Source organism: Aptenodytes patagonicus, chromosome 10 (assembly GCF_965638725.1).
Source record: "Aptenodytes patagonicus chromosome 10, bAptPat1.pri.cur, whole genome shotgun sequence".
NCBI classification, from domain to species: Eukaryota; Metazoa; Chordata; class Aves; order Sphenisciformes; family Spheniscidae; genus Aptenodytes; species Aptenodytes patagonicus.
Window position 1 is genome coordinate 13,631,923 of NC_134958.1, and position 22,038 is coordinate 13,653,960.

General features: G+C 39.3%; 1 protein-coding gene across 3 annotated transcripts in view; it reads left to right on the plus strand.

Moving 5' to 3' along the window:
• The window catches only part of MAP2K5 (mitogen-activated protein kinase kinase 5), a 139,975-nt gene that overhangs the window by 29,177 nt on the left and 88,760 nt on the right, over positions 1-22,038 (plus strand). For all 3 annotated transcript variants that reach the window (XM_076348108.1, XM_076348110.1, XM_076348109.1), the window contains 2 exons: positions 1,058-1,122; positions 16,552-16,591. In XM_076348108.1, the coding sequence (XP_076204223.1) occupies positions 1,058-1,122; positions 16,552-16,591 (105 nt within the window). The remainder of the gene's footprint in view (positions 1-1,057; positions 1,123-16,551; positions 16,592-22,038) is intronic.

Consider the following 22,038-nt stretch of genomic DNA (forward strand, 5'->3'; position numbering starts at 1 on the left):
CTTTGTATCCTATCAAATATAAATAGTTAATAGAAACAAGTTAATGATTTGGTAACAAATTCCTAGGAAAATATCCCAAAAAAATGGGATATGCCCGGACATTTATTATTTACAATGATCAGGCAATGGAGGGGGTTTTTTTGGAATAGCAAATGCATGCAGCCCAGAATTTACGCTCATTAAAATATTTAATTTCAAGTATGCATGTGCGTTCCAAAAATGTTTGTAGTGATTTTTTTAGTAGGTGGTTTAGCTGGAAGATCAGTATAACTGTATTTGTACAGGAGAAGGTTGAACTGTAGTTTTACATTTGAATTGCTCATCCAGCAAGGTGATGTATAATTAGCTTTTGTAAAATCCATATCAGAAAGATCCCAAATGCCAGCATTTGCAACGTACAGTGCTTGTATCGGGCTTCTCAAATATCTGAGGATATCGTCATATCGGGAGAGTTGTCCCAGTGAGCAGAAAGATTGAGGCAAGCAATTAGTTGTGTATTTCAAGGAAAATAATTTTTATTGGATAGCAATTCAAGACTTTCTTTTTCAGAATATTTGTTTTAGTTAAAAGGTATATAAATTAAGCACTATGAAGGAATCCTACTGACAGAACTGTCACTCAATTAGTATCAATTATGCTGATTCCAGAATAAATCATAAACTTTTCTAGCCATACTTAAGATGACAGTTTTCTGTTGGATTGTTTCCATTCACCTCCAACTTTGGCTTCGGTTATGTGCAGTTCTGGAGACCCTTTTCCTATCAGTATCTGTGACCTGACCCTCTTGAGCTATATTATATCATTCCATTTTGACACCTTTTATCAAACTTTAATGAAATGACCCAGGCAAACAAATTGTCATTAAACTTTCCATCACTTTGTCCCTTGGTATCGTCTTTTATAAATTGGACAGCAAATGTTGTATTGATCTTCTCGTTCTTGCAGCTGAACTTGAAATGACCCAGACTGCTTGTTGTTTATGGCCTAGAGTTGCTTTTCCTTGACATTTCCATCCACAGCATGACATCTCTTTTGTTTTTCTTTCTTTCTTGTGGAGATGAATGAACAAGACATACGGTATCGAGACATCCTCGGTCATGGCAATGGAGGCACAGTCTACAAGTGAGTGTTGAATTTCACTTAAAATTTTTGAAAATAAAATTTAACAGCACTCTTCCTCCCTCCCCGCCCCCCCCCCCTTCATATTTGTAGTGAGATATAGGTGGGCCATTGCTGCTATGCAGGAAAGATTATAAAAGAAATTCTTAACGCAAACTTTTTAAGAATTCTCTTTACGTATTTACAAGGTATCTGCTTTTGGGTGCCGTGAGGGCTGGTGCATTTTTAGTATCTTTTTAATGCTTAGCTTTGAATCCCTCCTGGGTAACAAGTTAATGGTTCACAAGTGGAACTTGAAATGTCCTGAAGCATAATGAATTGCCTTTGGTATTTGCAATGCCATTATTCTTGCTGGCTCACCACGCCCTTTGCTAGCCCAGTACTGGGAATGACACCAGTGGGATGTGATGACACCATTGCTCTGCCTTTCTCTAGCAATTCAAAACTAGTAAATACCCCTTTCACTGTTGCAGTGACTTCCCTCCCTTACGAGCAGCTTCACACACAGGCTGATGAATATATTAAATGATAAACTCGCCCAAATTTTGGTAGCGAAGCTTATACCCTGCAGCCAGTATTAATTTTAATATTGTAAAGATTATAATGGCAGAGATATAGTTTTCTCGACAGGAAAGTCTTTCTCATGCATAGTGCAAAGTTTAAACTACATAATGTAATATCTGGTACTTAATAGTCTGCAGTGGTGTATGAAAAATATTCCACTAGGAATTAAGAAATCCATACTTTGTAAGAAAGCCCTGAGGGAGTAATAAAGGTTTCCTCCAGAGAGCTATTTACCATATACAGTAACCCAGCATCCCATTATGATTTTGTTTATACCTTAGATATTTTAACGTTGATATTAACAATTTTTTTTTAAAATGTTTTAAAAGCTATGGTGCATTTAGTTTAGTTTCTAATTGGCTGCCAACATTGCAAAATGACTGGCTTCGGTCTCCTTGCAGAAGGCTTAATGAAAATGGACTTCCAAAACCTTAAAGGGACAAATCTAGTCTTTGAATGGACTCTTCAGAAATCAGGTTAGCCTTGTAGATGGAACGTAGTTCAGAAATCTCATTGACGTTCTCTTGTAGAAAGATATTCCTAGACCAAGAAACTTGCAGAAACGGTGTTCTTTTCTTACTTTATCATAAGACGGATTTGAGAAGAGCGCGTGTTGAACTTTACAGCTCAGTCACTGACTTCTTGGTGTTTTCTCATTTAGAGAAAGTTGCTTCCCTTCCCCGTGTACTGATGGAGGCTCCAGGAGTGGATGTAGGTGGGAGAAGCATCGCAAAGGAGGGCCACGTGCTCTGATCCTTGTGGAAGGCACTTGAGACACAGTTAGGGAAAAGGAGTATCCCACAAAGTGAGGGAACAGTGTGTCATTGTTACCCAATTTGGGGTCATTTTCTTTAGAGAAGTAGCTGAAGTAAGGAGCTAGCAATGCAAAATCATGAACCGCCAAAGGCGGCCATACCAGCTCGTACCAAATGTCTCTCCCCTTCATCCTGTGTCTTACAGTGGCCAATGGCCAAAGTCTAAGGGATGTAAACCAAGGCAAGTGAACGTGTGCTTTGCTAATCTTTTGCGCTGAGGATCTGCTGAACTTAATGTCTGTTTGTCAGCTTGCGTCTGCCCTACTCACAAGGGACAGCTCTGTTCCACATCTGCTGTGTGAGCATGGTCCCTACAATGAGACAGTGCTTTTAGATGCGGAAGGCGGTACAAAAACGTCGCATTCTTCTATAATATTGCCACAGGCATAATACGTATTTCACATTTCATAAAATTCATACAGGAAATTTGGATAAAATGCTATGTAAAGCCAAACTTGCACCTTTTGACTTCTTTTTGTATTTCTGAAGGGTAGTATAGTTACGTGCCTGCTTTTTGTTTAATATTTTTACAAAAATGTTTTTCTCTTGTGATGACTACTGCTTTAGTAAGAGTCTGCAGGAGTGATGAAGGAACAGAGATGTGAACACTCAAGGCACAGAGGATAATGGCACAGGAGGGAATGCATAATACTTCTGGCATTTCTTCTATGTTGATTTGCTGCATTGTGTGGGCTGATGGTGTGATCTGCTTCGTTAAGTGGTTGAGCGTTGCATTTGCCTGCAATTTGGGAAAGTAAAAAACTTTACCTGTAAAAACATGAGCCCTCTTCTGTATCGGGGAACTATTTCTACCTTTCTCTTTCCTTTTTATTGCCTTCATATTTTAAATCAGCAGTTGCAGTGACTTCACACTATTTTCTCTAGTGCAAGTGTTATTCTGCACTGCTCCAGGGAATGTGCACCATTTTTACGTGTGGATGCTTTACATGTTCCTGAAGTTTGACTTACTTTGCAATGCAAACAATAGCAGAATATAAATATGAAATATGGTTTTCTCCCAAAACTGGCTTCTAAGCTATGCGTTCCTCTCTCATCTTCCTGAATTTGTTTCTTGGTGCGTTGGATTGAAGAGTTGTACCAATTCACTCTTTCATCCCTGGAGGGCTGCTGGTTGCTGTCGTTGCAGGGAGTTGGCAGTTACCATGCCGTGGTGATGTGCTTTGGACAAAGCACAGAGAACTTCCTACCTTGCAACAATCACCTCTTCGTAAAGGGGGGCCTGTTCTCCCTCGCCAAAGGAGCATCTGTGCTACACAAGCCAGTAAGAAATTGCAAAATGGAATACTTACAGGTAGCTGGATTGCAGTAGTCATAGATAGCAGCCCACATATATTTTATTCCAGTAAATCAATGACCATTTGTCAAATAAAATTAATTGCAGGCGTTTGGCTGTTTTCCTCTTCCAGCATTCCATGCTGTCGGTTTGTTTCAGAAGAGGCTGTGTGTAGTATTGATCTGAATCTAAAGAACGAGAGTGTCTATGTGGTATCTCTTTTTCTTTCTTTCTAGCTCTTTATACTAAGTCATATCCATTATGGCAATGATATATTATCAGCATTCAGCAAACAAGATAGCGTGTCGCAGGTCGCTGAGCAAAAATTTTCAGCCTCTCTTTCCATGTGAATTAACTACTATTGAAATAGTTTATTGAGATTGAAGTATTGATCACTTTTCATGCTAACCTTGGCTTAAGGGGGGAGAGGGGAGGTGGTTTTGTTCTCTTTGGAAGACGCTATGTTTAGTTAGAAAATGTATTTCATTTATTTGGGTTCTTTACAGCTGCAACTGTTTTATTGCTTAGAGAAGAGGTATCTTAGCTTTATTTTTATGACAGTATAATTATGCTTTAGAAATACACTTGATTACTGTGTGTAGCAAAATTGTTCCAGTATATTGGCTTGGCCAATATTGCTATACAAACAACTTTTCAGTCAATTGAGTCTGGTAAAAAAATCAATACTTTATAGCAATATTTCTAGTGAGAACTTGCTGAATCTAAATGTTTTTGCTGTTCTAAAAGGAAGGGATTTAATAGTTGTTTGACTTCCTATTTTTCTCCTACCTTTTGATACACTATTTTCTTAATTAAGGAATGATAACAATTCCAGAATTAGATACAGCAAAAACAGTTAATTATTCTTGCTTTCTGATTGTATTTTCAAAAAATACATGAGAACCTATAAATAATTCCAAACTGTATATTCAAAAAGTATCTTTGAATATACAAACAATCAGAAAGCAAGAATTCTTCCACTGGTGCATAGTGGGCAGCGTGTACCCTGTCTTGAGTAAAGATTGTCAAGTGATGAAATCTGCTGGAACAAAGACTGAAAGCATCCTAGTGTCTTTCTCTTCTGTCTGCCAGTTGGTGTAGGTAGTTTACATCATTAACTGGGATTTCGACTTTCCATGGAGTATTGTAAGTCCAATTGTTTGAATTTTTGGAAGCTCTCAGCTGCCATTATTTTGTGGAGATTTGCACCTTTCCTGACAAGAGGGCCCTAAGACTGTTACACTGGTGGATGTACGACCTTCCAGCTCTGCAACAGACTCTTATCAACTATTTCACAGAAGCTATAGGTAGGATGGAGAATGTACAGTTCGGGCTGCTTCACAGCAGAAGAAAACACTTATATACCAGTGCATCTATTGTATTTACTTAAATTGCTTTTTTTGGAAAAAATCATTCACTGGTAGGTCCAAAAGACATTTAAAGTATGTGCTTCTGTGCTGCATCTTTTAGCTCCATCATTGGCTGCAGAGCTCTGAGAGACTGTTTTGATAAGATTGCTCCTTTTTGCTTCAGTGAAAGAAGGTTAACGTTTTGGTTTGTAATGTGATGTATACACTCTGCCAGCCAGTCTCAGGAGTAGCTACATTAAATTGTTTAGACCAAAAATCCTTAGTTGTGTATATTTTGAACCTAAGGATTACGAAGTAGAGGTATTTATCTCTGGCAAAAAATTGCTCTGTGAAGTCTCTCTCACATGGCATATCTAAAGCATCACGATTTCCTTCCTTTACATACAAGCAAAAATAATACTTTTTTCTCTTATTTCGTGTCTTCTAGTTTTTGCTTTGCAATTGTAGCTAATAAGTGAGATGTTCAAGGAACTTCAGGGGATGGTATAGCCTTTTGTGTGCCTGTGTGTGTTGGGTTTTTTTGGTTTTTTTTAAATGTGTTGTGTATGGTTTGTAAATCTTTGGATTCTGTTAGAGGAGTCTTCGGCGGCAGCAAGCTATACTGCTCTGTATACTGAAATAAACATAAAGGCCCGATGATGCCGTAATTAATTTGTGAAGTTACCTAGTATCTGGGAGAGATGGAAGAAAAGGGAGAATCGGTTATCATCTTAGCAAAATGCTGTTAAACCAGACGGCTTCACTTTAAGTTGAGTAATTGGGAGAGAAGTGGCTGTTGATGATGTACCACCCAGAAGAATTGTATAGCTAGGGAAAATACGAATAAATACGGAAGCTTAATTTGTTTAGGCAATTTACTTAAGCAATTTTGCTGTTTGGTTGAGTTGTATGTTCTAGCATATGCCTGTTTCCTTATTCTCTATCTCAGCCAACCTTGGGGTGCCCCATTAGCACATTAAACATAGCGCATGGCAAGACAGCTGGAAAGTTGCTATCTCTTGCAAGACAGCCTGCAAACTGTGCCTTGCAAGTGTATTACGGATCCTCTAACATTAGCAGGGAAAAGCATTGTCAGTTCTGGAGTGAGGAAGCTGGAGGAGATTTAGCTGTGTTTGAGAGTAAGGGAGGTGGAGGTGATTTGGCTCCATTTGCCGGAATGGTGATGGAATAGCCAGAGTTTCACTGCCTTGAGGAGCTTTGGCACAGCAAGGTTTGCTCCTTGTGGCTTGTCCCATGGCTTCTAATGCATGACACTGGTGCTGTCATGAAGGAGCTCCCTCAAGAGGGTCTCTACAGTCCCAGTTTGTTCTTCAAAAGCGGTAACTATCATGCACCTCAAATGTTTAGGGAAGCCAGTCTAAATCTAAGCAGAGCTGTTGCTCTCCTCTCTTTGTTTGCTTCTGGTTTTCTGTATGAATATGCAATACAACAACAATAATTTGCTCCTCTTTAAAATACTTCCATTCACAGATTATTTTGGCCCTTTTAGCAAAGGACGCTAGTGTCATCCTCTGCACACGGCAGAGGGTAAACGGAGACAGAGCGTGAAATGATTTTTCCCAAGGTAGCAAAGCAGCGACAGAAGCAGGAACCGAGCCCATCTCTGCAGGTTCCCAGCCCGGAGGACTGCCAGCCGACCCACGTGGCCTCATTTGCGTTGTACTTCCCAGTGGAGGTTCTCACTACATTTTTAGACGTTGCTTGTCCCAGCCTGGTGCTTGATGGAGCTCTTAAAGTACAGGCAGGTTCAATGTTTTGTTTGGCATTAAAACAAATCTGTGGCCATGTGAAGTCTGAAAATCCTATCTCCCTGCATTCTTGTGTTGCAATTGTGGAGGCGTTTTCCTTTATTTCCTTTCCCAGACTACATTCATTTTCTGTTTCTCTTGGTTTGTTTTATTTTTAGGCACACTGAAAAGCATTGGAACAATAGTAGCTGGGCTAAGTTAGAAATACCCCACCAAATTTCTGCATATTATCATTGCAGTTTAAACAAGACTGACCAGTGATTGCTGTTCACTCTTTTCTTTTGACCCCGGCTATCACTTGCCTGCCTCATATGAAGATAAAGTACCTCCTTCAAGTCTGACAAAAACCATTCCTGTGCAGAATGGTAGCTGCAGTGAAAGTAAATAAATGAATGGACAGCAATCACAGCCTAGTTGATGAAACTGTTCAATTAAAGCACAGGCATTTACATGGTGTAATTTCCCTAAATTGCCAATGAGCCCCTTTAGACACAACCAGTGTTCAAATTGATTTCAGCATTGATTTTGGCTGAAGCTGATAAATTTCTGCTTGTTAGTTAAAGTAATTTTGCAGAAGACTTTGTACTGCAGTATTGAAGTGTTCATTTAGCTGATGGTTAAAAGAGGAGTTATTTACAGAGGGTTCTACTGTTGTTCTGAGATGGGACAATTCCCCGGTCATCTTTTTACTTTTAATTTTTAAGCTTCAGTATACAATCAATAGGTTATTGAAACTGATTAAAATGTATCCAGCCAGCTGCCTATGGCTGTTTAATTAGAAACTGGATGATTCTTAAATTAAAATTGTTTCGTTTGCCTTGTATGCCCACGGCTTGGAAGATTAAGCGAATAGTAATCCTGAAAACTTGAGTTTGTTCTCGTTACCAATGCGTGAGGTGGTGTGTGGGCATAGTGCAGCTTGCTTTGCAGCTTGCCCCAATGCGGGTGATATCATCTGTTTCTTGGTTACAAGTAACACTCCGTGTAGTAGAGAATTGGTGGAATTTGCCAGAGCCAAGCTATGCCAAGCTTATAGGCACTGACTGTTCCCTGACATAGAATACTCTTTAAAATAATGCTTTTGCTTATATCAGTGAATGTGAGATAAGGGGCAGAAGAACATGTATTTATGTAGGAATCCTTTTTTGCCATTATGCTGCCAGTGTTGTGTTTCAGACTCTCTCCTTAATCTCTGTTTGATGTCTCTGTGAAGAACAGTGGGTGTAACAACACCGGTGAGGTTGATGTTGATTTTTCAATTTCTTTTCACCCCAGATTCTTTGAAAATGCTTACTCAAAATGCTAAAAATTAACTGCTCAGATATCCACTGAATTATCATAAGGATTAGCCAGCCATACTCAGCTCCGATGTATAACCACCTTCCCTGTACGGCACCACAGCTGTTTTAATGATGATGGCAAGGAGTGATACAAGAGGAGCAATGCAAAAATTGTTCCTGGCATGTTGCTCATCACGATGGTATCTCAGTGCAATCCAGTAGTGAATGGGGCAGTGTAACCAACCTCACGGTGTTTATGCTCTCAGCCTGCTCCTGGGGAAGAGCAAGCTTTCTACTTGGAACTGAACCGTGATTAGAAGAAAACGCTCTTTCAGCTATTACAGTGAATACCTAGAAAACTCTTGCTTCTTGGTACATTTCTGGTTTCTATTACTGGTCATTACTGAATTACTGAACAACTCTGGTTTGTTTTTTTTCCTGAATAGTTGTTATGCTGTGAGAGTGTCATGAACGCATCTCTCCTGAACAAATGGTTTGATGATGCAGAAAATCCAGCTTTAGGTCTCCTTGTGGAGGGATGTAAGCATCTAAACTGCCATCACCGTAGGATGTGACGTAGTTTTTGGCGCTCTCTGTTGCTTCACATTTCTTCCAAAAATTGTGATGGGTTTACTTGGCAGGCTTTACGCTGTGTCAGATAATGCCTGTCCATGTCAGCCTAAGCTTATGACTGCTCTGCTGTCCTTTGTTCTTTCAGCTAGTTTGAAGCCAGCAGCTGAAACACATTACTGTGCCTGCATCTGATCTGGGTTGGTCCTGTGGTAGTGAGTGACCTAGTATTGGTGATGGTGGCACCACAGCCTCCTCAAGCAGCGTCAAGGCTAAGCCATCTCAGTCTTTAGTCCTTTCTGTCTGTTCAGGTCTCTCTAAGGAATCGGGGCTGAATTGCAATGGGATGGGTACAAGGAGAAAGACTTGTAATCCAGTTTTCAAAGGTTGACCCTGAATGTTTGGCTGCAGTGGAGAAGGAAGACTAATATAAGTGGTAACAGATGGAAATAGTAGTAGGTTACAGCGTACAAGAGGTGAGGGATTCATTCTGCTGTGCTTAGGCTCGGATGCCAAAACGGCCTCTTTCCCACAGAGATGGGTTAAGGGAGACATTTTGCTATTCTGCAATTTCTTTATGCAGCTTCTAGTGCCAATTTTGTTCTTTTGAAAAGTTTAAAATTTAGATACAAGTATTTTTTGTTTGTTTTCTAGCTTAACAACAAATCATTTTGCAATCAGTACTCAAGCATCTGTAATGGGATTTTAGATAGAGGGGAGGTTGGCGTAGATTGCTGTTTGAACTAGCACAGTCCCCATAAAAGCTCCTTTCTACAACTGCTGTGCACTTTGGATTTCCTGTTTTAACAGCCAGAGAGCCAGGCTAATGTGTTAGTCTATTGCAGAAGGCAACAACTGTCAAAGTGTTTATTTCCTAGAAACAATTTGAATCTGTTTCTTTAGATGGTCATCTGAGTACGTGACAATTCTATCATTAGACTGCCAGAGTCTGACCAAGAGCGTGACAGACAGTGGCAGTACTAGGAAAAAAGAGGGGGGGGGGCAGAAATTAACAGTAAACCAAATCTGTGGGTGATGCAGCATATAGTTTGCAGCTGGTGACTGGCATGTCATTCTGCGATGCATAACACTTAGAGAATTGTGTTCATCTTGCACGACACGGACACAGTTATTTTGCTCTAGGTTATTTCTCATAGGGCAGGAAAATGTTCAGTTTGACTTCATTCAGTGCCCTTACATCTGAAGGTGCTGCTTACTACAACCATAGCTTTTTGTGTTAACTTTCTAACTCAAATAAGAAACCTAGGGCTTCTATGTGTATGTTCATTTCTGCTAGGAAATACCCTGCTTCAGTCCCAGAGACCTTTTGTGCGTGTTATTGTGTGCGTCGAGCGAGGAGGATGTCTGGAGGACTTCCTCTGCAGTTCATCAGTGCAGTGCTATGGGTGACCTGATACGGATATGGGGAAACGGGACAATTCTTGTCGAGTGAAGTGATGTCTTGATGTTTTTAACAAAGGTGTATAATGAATACATACCAAGGTGTGAAGCAGAAGGAGACATATCTGGAAGAAAGGACCTGAAGTATTTACTTTTATTTTTACTTTGTGGCCTCAAGTTGCCACCTTGAGAAGTTCAGATTGGACATGAGGAGAAACCTCTTCACAAGTAAGATGGTGCAGCACTGTAACAGGGCGTGAGAGAGGCAGGGGATCTCTGTCCTTGGGGCTTTCAGCACAGAGCTGGACAAAGCTATGGCTGAACTCATCCATTGATACAGTCCCACTTCAAGAGGGAGGTTGGATTAGATGGTGTGCAGAGGTCCCTTTCATCTACTAAAAGCATCGTTTAGCAGAATGACAAACCAACGCTTGTGAGCCAGCAGAACTACAGCAGATCTGAGTTTGTGGCATTAACCGTAAGTTTCTCTGGTACCTCGACCAGAGGGGAGCATTGCATCCCCTGCGTCCTGCAGCCACATCACTAATGTAACGGTACTGTCAGTATATCATTTTGTCATATTTGCTGATGTTAGTTGTATTTCTAGAAAGGGAAGGGACTGACTCATTGGCATAGCAGACAGGTCATGGCTTTCCCTTGAATCATTTGGTCTTGCCAAGGAATATCTTATTGATTAGAAATTGTTTCTGTGGCTATTGGGGGAAAAATAGAAAAATATATCCTGGTGGCCAAAGTGAACAGATGGGAAGCAGGATCTTCTGCATGGTAGGCTGCTGCAGGCTTCTTCAGTGCTTTTTTGCATGAGCAGCATGATATAATAATTTTAACGGATTTTTGCTTCTAGAAAGAGACTGCATTTATTTTGAGTTTTCAGATACCAGTAAACTTAGTTTGTAGTAAAAAGTTATTGTACATGTCAGGAAAAGCTGTTTGAGAAAGCTCAGGGATCTCTGCATACTCAGTCTATGCTTCTGATGTGACCATCCTTAAGTCACTCGTATGTGGGCAAATGATTTACAATTAAAAATTAGAAAACAAATCAAAAACTGCTGTTTCTCTTGATTGCCTGCATGTTGAAACCTGAAGTTAATTCTTTGCTTGCCCTGGAAGAAATCATACCACAATCACAGCATGTAATGCAGCTCCCCACTGTGCTTTTAGGTAAAATTTCTCACAGGGAGAATATAAAATTGTTAGTCTTACAAGTTGAAAGAGGGAGAAATTTTTTGTTTGACATCTAAGCTATTTATTAAGAAGCTTGTGCATGTTCTGTTTGGTTGGTTTTGTTTGTTTTACTTTTGAGCTAAGTGAGTAGAAACTCACTATATTCAGTATATGAAATTTTTAGCATTAAATATTAGGATGGGCTATGGCATATTCCGTAAATATGTTTGAGCCAAAACATCTTACGTTTCTCCTCTGGTTTTCTTTGCAGTAGACCTCAGCAAGAACAAAGCAAGCAATGTGAATACCTTTTTTTTTTTTTCCTCTCCTTTTTAAAACAGAAACCAGCTGCTTCTGACGCTTTCATTTTTTGATTTGCTTTCCTGTAGAAACACTTCTTATATATGGGGGGGAGAGATTCCAAGGAGTTGGCAGTTCCCCCAAAGCCCTATTCGAGTTTTCCATGATATTGATTTTTATTTTCTGGAACACAAGGGATGCACACACTGTACTCCGCAGTCCATCAGAAGTTTTTCCGGCTTAGCTGGAGGGCTTTGTTCAAGCAGAGTGCACGCTTGCTTACACAGTCTTTCTTATTCCCCAGAATAACCCAGCTTTTGCCACGGAGCTGGGCAAGCTGCCTTTGCAGTGCTCCCTGAGGGGCACTCTTGATTTTCAGAGTAGAGGAGACAAAGTTATGCTAAAGGACTTGGCTCACATGGGTCCCTTCAGGGCTTTAAATGCCTAGGGATATGGTTAATAGTCAAGGTTAATAAAATATTTGACACAACTGTGCCAGTCTTGCTTAGAAGCTGTTCATTGTAATGGATGTAGGGGGCTCAGAATAATGAATTCCGGTGGGAATGTGAAGGGAAAGATTTAAATTTCTTTTCCCCAAGTGGGAATGTTTCAAAACACACAGTGATTGAAGTCTGCCTGTCCTTTTCTTATACAACGTGCGGCAGCTTTAAGCCAGCCTCCCTGCATCGCGTGCCATGCGTGTTCACTAGGAGAACTTCCCAAAAGGAGATGTCAGCTGCATCCTCCATCTTGCGTTAGCACAGTGTGCCAGGTCAGGGGGGAAGGAAGGCCCTCCAAAACTCACCTTCTCCCTATCTAGCTTCCAGCTTTCTCGCTCTGTTTTTCCTCTCTTTCTCGGAGCTCATGTTTTGCTGTCTACCATGCTGCCTCTGTTGCTGGAATATCTTTTCTTCCCCCCCCCCCCCCCCCCCCGAGGAGGTCTGAAAGTTGGTACTTTCTTCTCTCCACCCTCCCTGAAGATTTCTTCCTTCTGTGAAATCTATAAAAACTGTGTTGAGAGAGCTATCAGTCTGAGTTATTAAAACTTAGCTTTAATTCAACAACAATCTCTTTAACTTGGTCCCTGCACCGGGTACTGCTAATATCAAGGGGTGCACTTCTTTCTACGTATTGTTCATCACCTTTCTCCTCATCTGGTGATTATTAAATTGGTTACTCAATTGAGTGCAGAGTTTGTCCCCTATCTGTATTAGACATAGGAACTAAAATACACTTCTGAGCATCAAGAAAGAACGGTTTGCTTGCATGAACAATTTTCATTTTCTGGGAAAAATTAGTATGAATTATTTTCTTGTATCCCATATATATTCTGAGACGTAAGGTGCAATTTTCAATCACTAGCCTTTACTATTCACTTTGAAGATGTCACCGGAGATCAGCTTGAGAGATCTACAACTTTTTGTACTATCTTGTCTTCTTACAGATGCACAGCAACTACTTTCAGTCAGGCTTTGGTGAATTTGAAAAGAATGCATCATCTTGTAAGATTGGTATCCCAAAATGGATTTCTGAACTCTGCTTTTTTTCTTTTTTAGTAACTTTAATCATTATCCTCAGCCTAAAAAATGCTGTGGCTACAATAGCTAACAAATAGTCTATTTTAAAATAAAATTAAAAAATCGGTTGGGTGCAGGGTGCTGGAATTACGGTCTCTTTATGCGCAGAAATTGGGCACCAAATGAATTAACTGATTGTTGTTGTGTTTATTTTTCTATTCTAATAAATACTGTGTCAATATTTTTCAATATATACCTAAAGTATTTTTAGTAGTGGAGAAAGTTGTTACTAAAATAGTTATTAATCTCACAGCATTTCCATTAGTTTGCACTTAAAATAATAAAACATCAAGTTTGTGGTAGATGCAATTCTCCAGCTAACCTGGGTGGGATCTAGAACAGGCTCTGCATAAGAATATATTCTTAATTTGTCCCAATATCTGTTAGGAGTTTCCTCTCCAGAGAGTAAAAAGCGCAGTCCGTGCCATGGCGTTTCTCTTATAAATTCCCAGTTTAACTAAGAGGCAGAGGGGGAAGGGGACACGCGCATCGGAACCTGCTTCCTGCCGTTGGCAAATAGCAACAAAACTTAAATAACAACTTTTATATTTTTAATGGTTGACACCTGGCATCAAGTGTTCAAAATCACTTTTTAAACTTCTGATTGCAGAGGTTGACTCTCTGATGTAGTACTGTCTCTTCGATGTCTCCTTAACAATAAATGATTTATAACCACCATCAGTTATAGCTTTTGCAATGGGTCAAAAGCAAACCAAAACCAAACCCCAACAAAAAGAGCAGAAAAATGAACTTCTTGTCCCAGAGCTGGTTTCTGCAATGAATGAAATTTTACAAACATCAGAACAGTGTTTTCCATGAACATTTTGCATTTCCATGCATTTAATTTATGCTCTTTACATTTGTCTTTAAGTAGTTCAGCAGCTATTTAGCAGCTGTTTTCACTCATCTTTTAACATCCACTTGTCTTTACTGTTAGGCACTGCTCAGATGCATTCCTAGCAAGAGGAGTTGTTGTGACTGTTTATTAGGCGACATCATTTGCCTGCCGTCCTGGAAGATTTTTAAGTGTGTGTTCACTAAAATGTACAGCATTGCTGAGGAACCTTTTGCGTTTTGCTACTTTGCTTCATCTAATGATCTAGTTCTACAATGATGAGTTTGTTTACTTATTTTTGGAGGTGACACTGAAATCTGTGGGAGTTGACCCTTGAGGTGAGAATTCACGTTACTTAGAGTATGAATATTAGTTTAATCTCCTCGTAGACATCCATAGACTTACTGGTGGGTGCAGTATGCACAAAAAGTATGTTTTTCTTCATGCTGTGCGCATTATTCTGTGGGATATTTTTTTTTAGTGCATCCTTCTGAAGTTACATAAAGGTACTAAATCTTCAGGCTTTAGCTGTGCTGACTGTAACCAAAATGATCAATTCCAACTTAGTTCTACATAATATCTAACAAAAACGTTTTCCCTACACACTCATTGGAACGGGTAATTACTGTAGCAACTACAGACTAATTTGAAGTGTTAGCCGTTAATTAAAACGCTACAGAGGTGTACGGTTGTCTTTTGGTGTAACCAAAGCTCCTATTCAAACTTCATTAATCACTTTACAGTTACTGTGTTGAGGAAGGTCAGGACAATCGAGATGCCGGACCAGCCTGGAGTAAACAAATTCCTTTCCTCCCAGGTAGCGTGCCATTTGCAAAGCCACTGGACACGCTGTACCCATGGGCATGGTGTCTCCTTTGTGATCCAATTCTCAGCGATAATTAAATGTTAAATTGGTACTGTCAGTGCTCTGTAAACCAAACCAGGTATCTGCCCTCTGCTGGAAATTTAACCCAAACTTCCACGGATGAATTAGCGTGCATCATAATTAAATAATCAAGTCTTCCCTTTTAATTCACTTGGAAACAGGAGATCTCTCTTACGGAAAAAAGATCAGCTTTCTTGACAAGCTAATTAAGTTGCCAAACTGTCCAGCACAGTACATATTAAGCTAACAGACGTTAAGCATGCTATCTCAACCTGTTCATTTTCTTATCATTTCTGCTGATCTTAAGTCCATAATGTTTTGCCACTGTTGATTCATCCATAGTTACAGCAGAGTTCATTTACTCCGTTGGATTCATTGATTATGCATTCGGCTACCAGTCTGTCAGAGCTTCGTCTGACGATTTTGCTTTTTGCGTGTTGTACTGATATTAAATAACACTGACTTTTGGTATGCCTTTTTAAACTGTGTTTGCTCCTAAAAGCTAATGCCACTGGGTTACATAAATGTTTATCCATGAGTTACTAAATTAAGGTGAATTTTTTAGAAACTTCCGAGCTATTAACAGAAATTATGTAAGTGCTCAGGGTTATAAATAAGATTAAACAACGGTCTCGCCCTGTGCTATGTATGATTTTGCATCCAAAAAAAAAAAACTATTAAAGCTTTTCTTCTTCAGTAATAATTGCTAGAGGTATATAGTGATAAAATATTATAATTCTTTAAAGTTAGTGCCACATACATGACATTACTGTGCATGGTGTCATAAATCAGTATGAGACAATAAAACTAGTGAAGAGGAAAACCTGTAATGGTTTTGTTTTTATGCAAAACTACATCGGATTTTTAGTAGACATTTTTTTTCGCCTACCTTTTTATTTTCTTACAAGTTCATGGTTAGGAATACACAAGTCATTGTTAAATAGCCAATTATGAATGTTTGTCTTCAGAAATTAAGACAAACTGCTCTCGAAATACTGTGGGGAAAATTATTTTGGGTACACGTGAGCACTAACAATAATGCTTTCTAACCTTATATGCGCATACACATGCTGATCTTAAATACAAATGCAGAAAGGTCATTTCGCAAATATTTTCTGTGGGTCCTTAGGTTATGATAAAGAATCATCATTACCTGTTTTACTTCACTTTAATTGATATAGCTGTGTATCTCACTCTCTTACCACTGGAAATACCGATAGGACTGGCAAACCTGCGTGATAAACCTTGTTTTACGTGAAGATTCTGAATAATGGATATATCATAATTTTATTTCATTGAAAGAAAATGTGAAAGTGGATAAATTCATACTTACAAGTTTGTTATTATGCTGTACAAAAGTCTTTAATGTGTAGATTTTATATAAAACATGCAGATGTAAAAACCTACTAAATGGTTTCATTGTAAGTATATTGTTCTGATCAATTGTTTTCATCAGTCTTTCTTTAGAAATGCTACATAAAATTGGTTTAATGTAAAACGTATTAGCCCCAAGTCATTTTTCTGTGAAATTAGCGTATACATGTTGCACATATGTATAGAGGTAATTTTATGTGATCTCAAGTTATTTAATTTTTTCCCTCATGCAGGGCATATCATGTCCCTAGTGGAAAAATACTAGCAGTAAAGGTAAGATATTACAGTAATTTTCTTTCTCTCTTTCTCTCCACTCTTTCTTGACCTTGGTTTCCTTCCCCTCCCTCTGATTGTTAGATCTCAATTTGTTTTATTGCATTGAAGTCCACATTGTTTATGCAGGAAAAACTCTTGTCCATAAATCTGGTGATTCCAAGTGAGCACAGAGTTCCCAGAATCCGGGTTTCGCCCACCGGGAATTGCTTGGCACTGTGTGTAGGTACCACCACGTCTTCCCGTGGGGTTACGTGGATGTGTCCGAGTGCAGTTGTGGTTTGTGCCTCTCCAGCGACCGGCAGAGATGCTGCTCCACCGTCCTGAACCCCAGTGTTACAGGAGTGGGGATGGAAAGGTCGCGGGATGTCAGCCTGTACCTTTCTCTGCTAATACCAAACTGTCCCCAAGGGCATATTCTTTGAGTGGTCTCTGCAACCTCATTTTTAAATAGAATTTCCCTGTTTGGGATAATATTCTGTTTTCCTAGCACATTTTCTGGTTTTAACAGGTTTGTTTATTTTAATGTTCTGCCCCCCACCCCCGATTGTTTTGGTTTGTTTTTTTATCCAACTGATTTGGCCTTTTTTTTTCTTGTTAGCATTCTTTGCAGTGAAGCTGTACACTGTAGTGTTACGTGGTCAGATAAATGCCAGTCTTTGAAATTCAGTTAGAACTGTGGTAAACTAATAGCACAACTCAGACAACAGTATACCAACCCATGTATGTAACTTGTTAAATTAAATTTGTAAATTAAATTATTAATACCGTTAATCTATACAAAAATATTGAAATATGTCCTTTTTGAATATATCAAACAATTTTTTTTATTTTGGCAACTTTGTTAAAACTCAAAGCAGTAGAGACTTTTGGAAAACAAATTAATTGTTGCGTTCATACAATTCTAATTAATAGTTTGGGATCTAAAAAGTATATTTTTAAAAAATAATTTCTGGAATAATTACTTAGAAAACTGTAAAATGGGCTTTTTGTCTCTTTTTCTGTCTTTAATAATTAAATTCTGGTGTAACTGAGTTGAACTGAAAGAATGTGGGAAAGGAGGGCAAGAGGAGGAGTGATGGGAGCTGGTTGCTGCAAGCAGAATTGGTGTTAAATGGAATTTAAAGATGTAAGATTTATACTAAGACTTCAAATTAAGCCTTTATATCTGCCAGGCAATATTTACATATATGGGTAACTTTGAGATTTGGGCTCAGATTGTCTTGTGGTTCCAGTCAGATATAATTTACTGAAAGAAGATTCTGCCCATGTTTCGGCTTTCCTGAGGATCACATAAACCCCTTCACCCCACTAGGAGAAATGCTTTTGACTTTCCAATTAATTGAAGAAAAGCAAACGCTTACTACTGGATTTGAAATGATTCTACACATGTGGAAAATATGGAAATTGAAATAACATCCAAATAACTTCCAATTATATGGAATACAAATATCACTTGAAAAAGTTCTTGAAAAAGTCCTTTCAAGCGGTATCCGTCATTCCTAAACCCGTCATGAGCAGTTAGAGTAAGACAGGAATTCTCTGAGTTGCAATAGGCACAAAAGCACAGAAAATCTAATAATAAAAAATATTTTTTATTATAGCTTTCAATGTGGAACTAAAAAAACTCTTCCCCTAAATGCTGGGGTTGTGAAAGGATGCTGCTTTTCCCTGGTCCCGACTGCATTCCTTCCTCAGATAATCTTTTTCAAGTTCTGCAGAGAGCATCTTCTGTGCCAGCTCTGCTCAGCGCTGGCACTGCTGCTCTCCAGCCTGCCCCGTGCGGCTGTGGGTGCCCTCCGAAGCTGCCTGGAGAGGAGGTGGAGCAAGAGAAAAATCGCACAGGCAGGAGGGGAAATGAGTTCACCCTTTGCAAGGTTAATTGAAATCACCTCCCTGTGGCAAAAATCCTTTTCCCCCAGCAATTCCACCTCCGTGTTTCCCTTAGAGTCCAAGGGTTTGGTTAGTCCTGGTGGATAATAAGCATCCTGAAGATTTGGGAAACGGGGTTCTCTTGTAGATACTACTCATGGTGGTCCTGTCACTCTCAATTATATTTTTTAGTGTGACTTCAGTAGAAATATTGCATCAACATGTGTGTATTATCATAGTTTAAAACAACATGCTCACAAACTGGAGGTCAGGAAACCTGCCATGATAGTGATTGTGCTGGCTTGCTCTATTAAGAAAATTACTTGACAGGTCTATGGCTCAGCATACCCAGCAATAAAAAGAGGATGGTAATGCCAGCGTCTTGACACGGATATCACAAGGATCAAGTGTTTTGGCAGAGGATTGCCACGCTAAAAGGGACATCACTGGATGGATCTGTGAAAGCAGAGTTCTGCATTTTGGGGGCTTTTTTTGACAATAATATACAGATTTGATAGGACAAGATAACATTCTGAAAACCTGTTGATTAAAATGCTTTCAGGTGGTAGTTAATCTTGCAAATATATTGAACAGGAGAACAAACCAATGCTAATACCTGTATTGTAGACCAAAGCTGTCTGTCATTACATATTTTATGTAAACTTTACAGCTAGATAATGTGCAGAGGATTCACCAGACTTTTCTAAGGTAACTTTTTTCTAATTAGAGGGAAAAATCGAAATGAAAAATTTGAGCGTACGCTGGCTGATTGCCATTCTTCAACTGCTTTTAGTTTCTCCTGCTCTTAAGCTAGCATTTAAATGGACCATTTGATTAATCATTTGTATACTGACTATAATACTCCCAAATTTCCTTTGAGTTGTACATACTGTAAAAGACAATTATGTCGCCACAGATTAAATAAGTGAATTAAAACAGAATAGCAGCTTAATTTGACCTGTGATTTTGCTCTCGTTCCCTTTAGTGGAACGTATGCCACTCCAGCAAATAGATGAAGTCATCCATGACAGCTTGTGATGAATTGCCGTATTTATACTGTATATTTTAATAGCCTCACACTAATTTAAATTGAGCACAGAGTAAATTATAATTCAGTCACTTGACTGCTTGTATTTAACTTGACAACTCATCCTTATTTGTCCTGGAGGTGTAGTGGAGAGCGGAGGAAATATGCTCAGGTATTCCTCTTTTAAAAATTAACCCTTTCCACTTGAAACGTTAGGTACGTTCACGTATGTTATAAGTGTACTAAGTGATTCCAAGATTGCTGTATTTTAGGCAGGAACTTGATAAGGAAGATGTGCAGGAGTGCTTGGAGCCCCTTGCTGAATCCCAGAGGACTGCCATGTCACTTAAATTAAAAAAAAAAAAAAAAACCAAAACAACAAAACCCAACAAACAAACAACCAAAAAACCCCCAAAAACCACCAAGCTCCCCTTGTCTAGTATCCTCTTCCAGCTCTACCTGTGAGGCACCATTTCAACTAGTTTTGAAATCAGGGCAGGCACTGGAGGCTCTCGGCTGCCAGCCCCCCTTCCCCAGCCAGCCCAGGTTACCCTTGCCCCATCTCTGGATCATCCTGTTCATCCGCATCCCTGAGGCTCGGTTACCCCTTGGCAGACGCGGGTGGCTTGGGGACCAGTGAGCGGCGGCAACCTGCCGAGCTCGTCTGTTCCTTGGACTCTTGGTGGTGGTTTCTGGTGCAAACTTGTTACGAAACTCTGCTCCCGCATGGGTTGAACAGTGCGGTGTCAACTCACAGCACTTCATTCTATGCCTGATTAATTCAGTTTCACTTTTCTGCTCTCAATAATTCTGTGAAAACCACAGTGATTTTTTTGCTACAAAGTTCTTTCCAAAGGTGCCATTTTGGAAAAATTTATTGTCTAATGTTACATCTCATTTGCTTACCTGTGTTACAGTTGTGGAAGTTGCAGTCAAACCCTTATTCACAGCTTTGTCCTTGGTAGCAATGGGTTTGAGGAGGGGTTGTTTTATTTTTCTTGCTTTAACACTGTTCCAGCCCATGCTTAACACTGTCAGCTCACATATTCTTAAAAGTTGTTTCGCCCAAACAAACTTCATTTTCTAAATATGCTTGGAAATTTTATACAAAAAGAGTATGACCACGGAGATTACATTTGCAGATTAAGACAGTGCTGTATAGGTGTGTTTTTTTTCTCTTTCTGCCCCCATTTCAGTGCTGTAAACAACATAAGGTTACTCCAACCTTGACATCAGATGGGTGTCTCTCCTGTGTTTTAAGTCACACAAGCCACGCGTGTTTAGATGGAAGAAAACACTTCTGTACAATAGTTATGCAGAGAAAGTGAGACAGTGGTCTCTCCTAATTTATTTTGTGGTGATACGTGCTTGCCATACCGTTGCAGTACATTTCTGTACGTGCCCTACCCTATAGTATCCTGAACACTTGTAGATAGGGTAGCTCTGCTTTTCCAGGTTATCCTCACTATTAGAATGCAGGGTCTGTATGTAATTATAGTTAATGCAAATCAGCCAGAGACCTTTCTTCATGCCAGGTCTTGGTTGATTGGATGTCAGTGATGTATTTGACACTGATCATGCTAACTAGTCATTGTTCAGGTCGGTGAAGCCTTCACAGTGAACGAGGCAGGGAAATTTCTCACTGTGAGTAGAATTTAGTGAGATAAAATTTTAATTTTATACTGTTGACAGGATTAAATTCTGTTAATATTCAATGGGTAAAACTGGTGGTATTCCAGCAAACTATTTTAAGTTTTTCACGCTGGAAAAATGTAAGTGAACATTGTTGGCAAATGATTATTGATCTAGACAAGTGTGTTAAACGTTTCTTGGCAGCCCTTGTATTACACTTACAATTTAGTTCAGTGACAGCTTTTATAAATAACCCTAAAGCAAACTCTTGATAGAAACAGGTTATCGTTTTTTCTTTTAGACAGATTTTGATACTGTAAAATGTGTGTGTTTGGAAATGGTCTCTCTGTATTTTGTTTCATCAGCAGTATATGCAGCCTATAATATCTATTCTGCTAATTCTGCAAATTGACTAGATTTTGTTTCCCTTTAGCTTAAAGTATTAAACTGTGAAATATTGTGTGGTGGCAGACTGAGCCTGGCTAAATGCATTTGGAGTCCATTTTGGTTTATATAGTAGTACTTAATAATTGAGCGTGCAAGTCTTCAAATAACCATGGCAAAGAATTGTTTCTTAAGGTTGACTTTCAATGCTGGTTCTGTCGGAACCAGCATCCTTATTAAGAAGGTCTGTCTTGAAAATCCTGAAAACTTGTAACTCCAGAGAGTGCACCCCACCTTCACTGCAGCACTTGGTACTTTAGTCCTGGTTAGCACCCTGGCTCAAAATGATGAAAAACGAGGGCATGGATGAAGGAAGCAGCAGATGAGCATGACGGTGAGCGGCTGGTTTGACCTGCTGAGCGCTCAAAGTCGGGTTGTTTGTAGTTGTTTTGAGGAATCCTTTGGTGATGCTTACCTAAGCATCTGTACCATCTGCTATCATCTGCATTTTTTCTGTATATTTAAGAGTTTT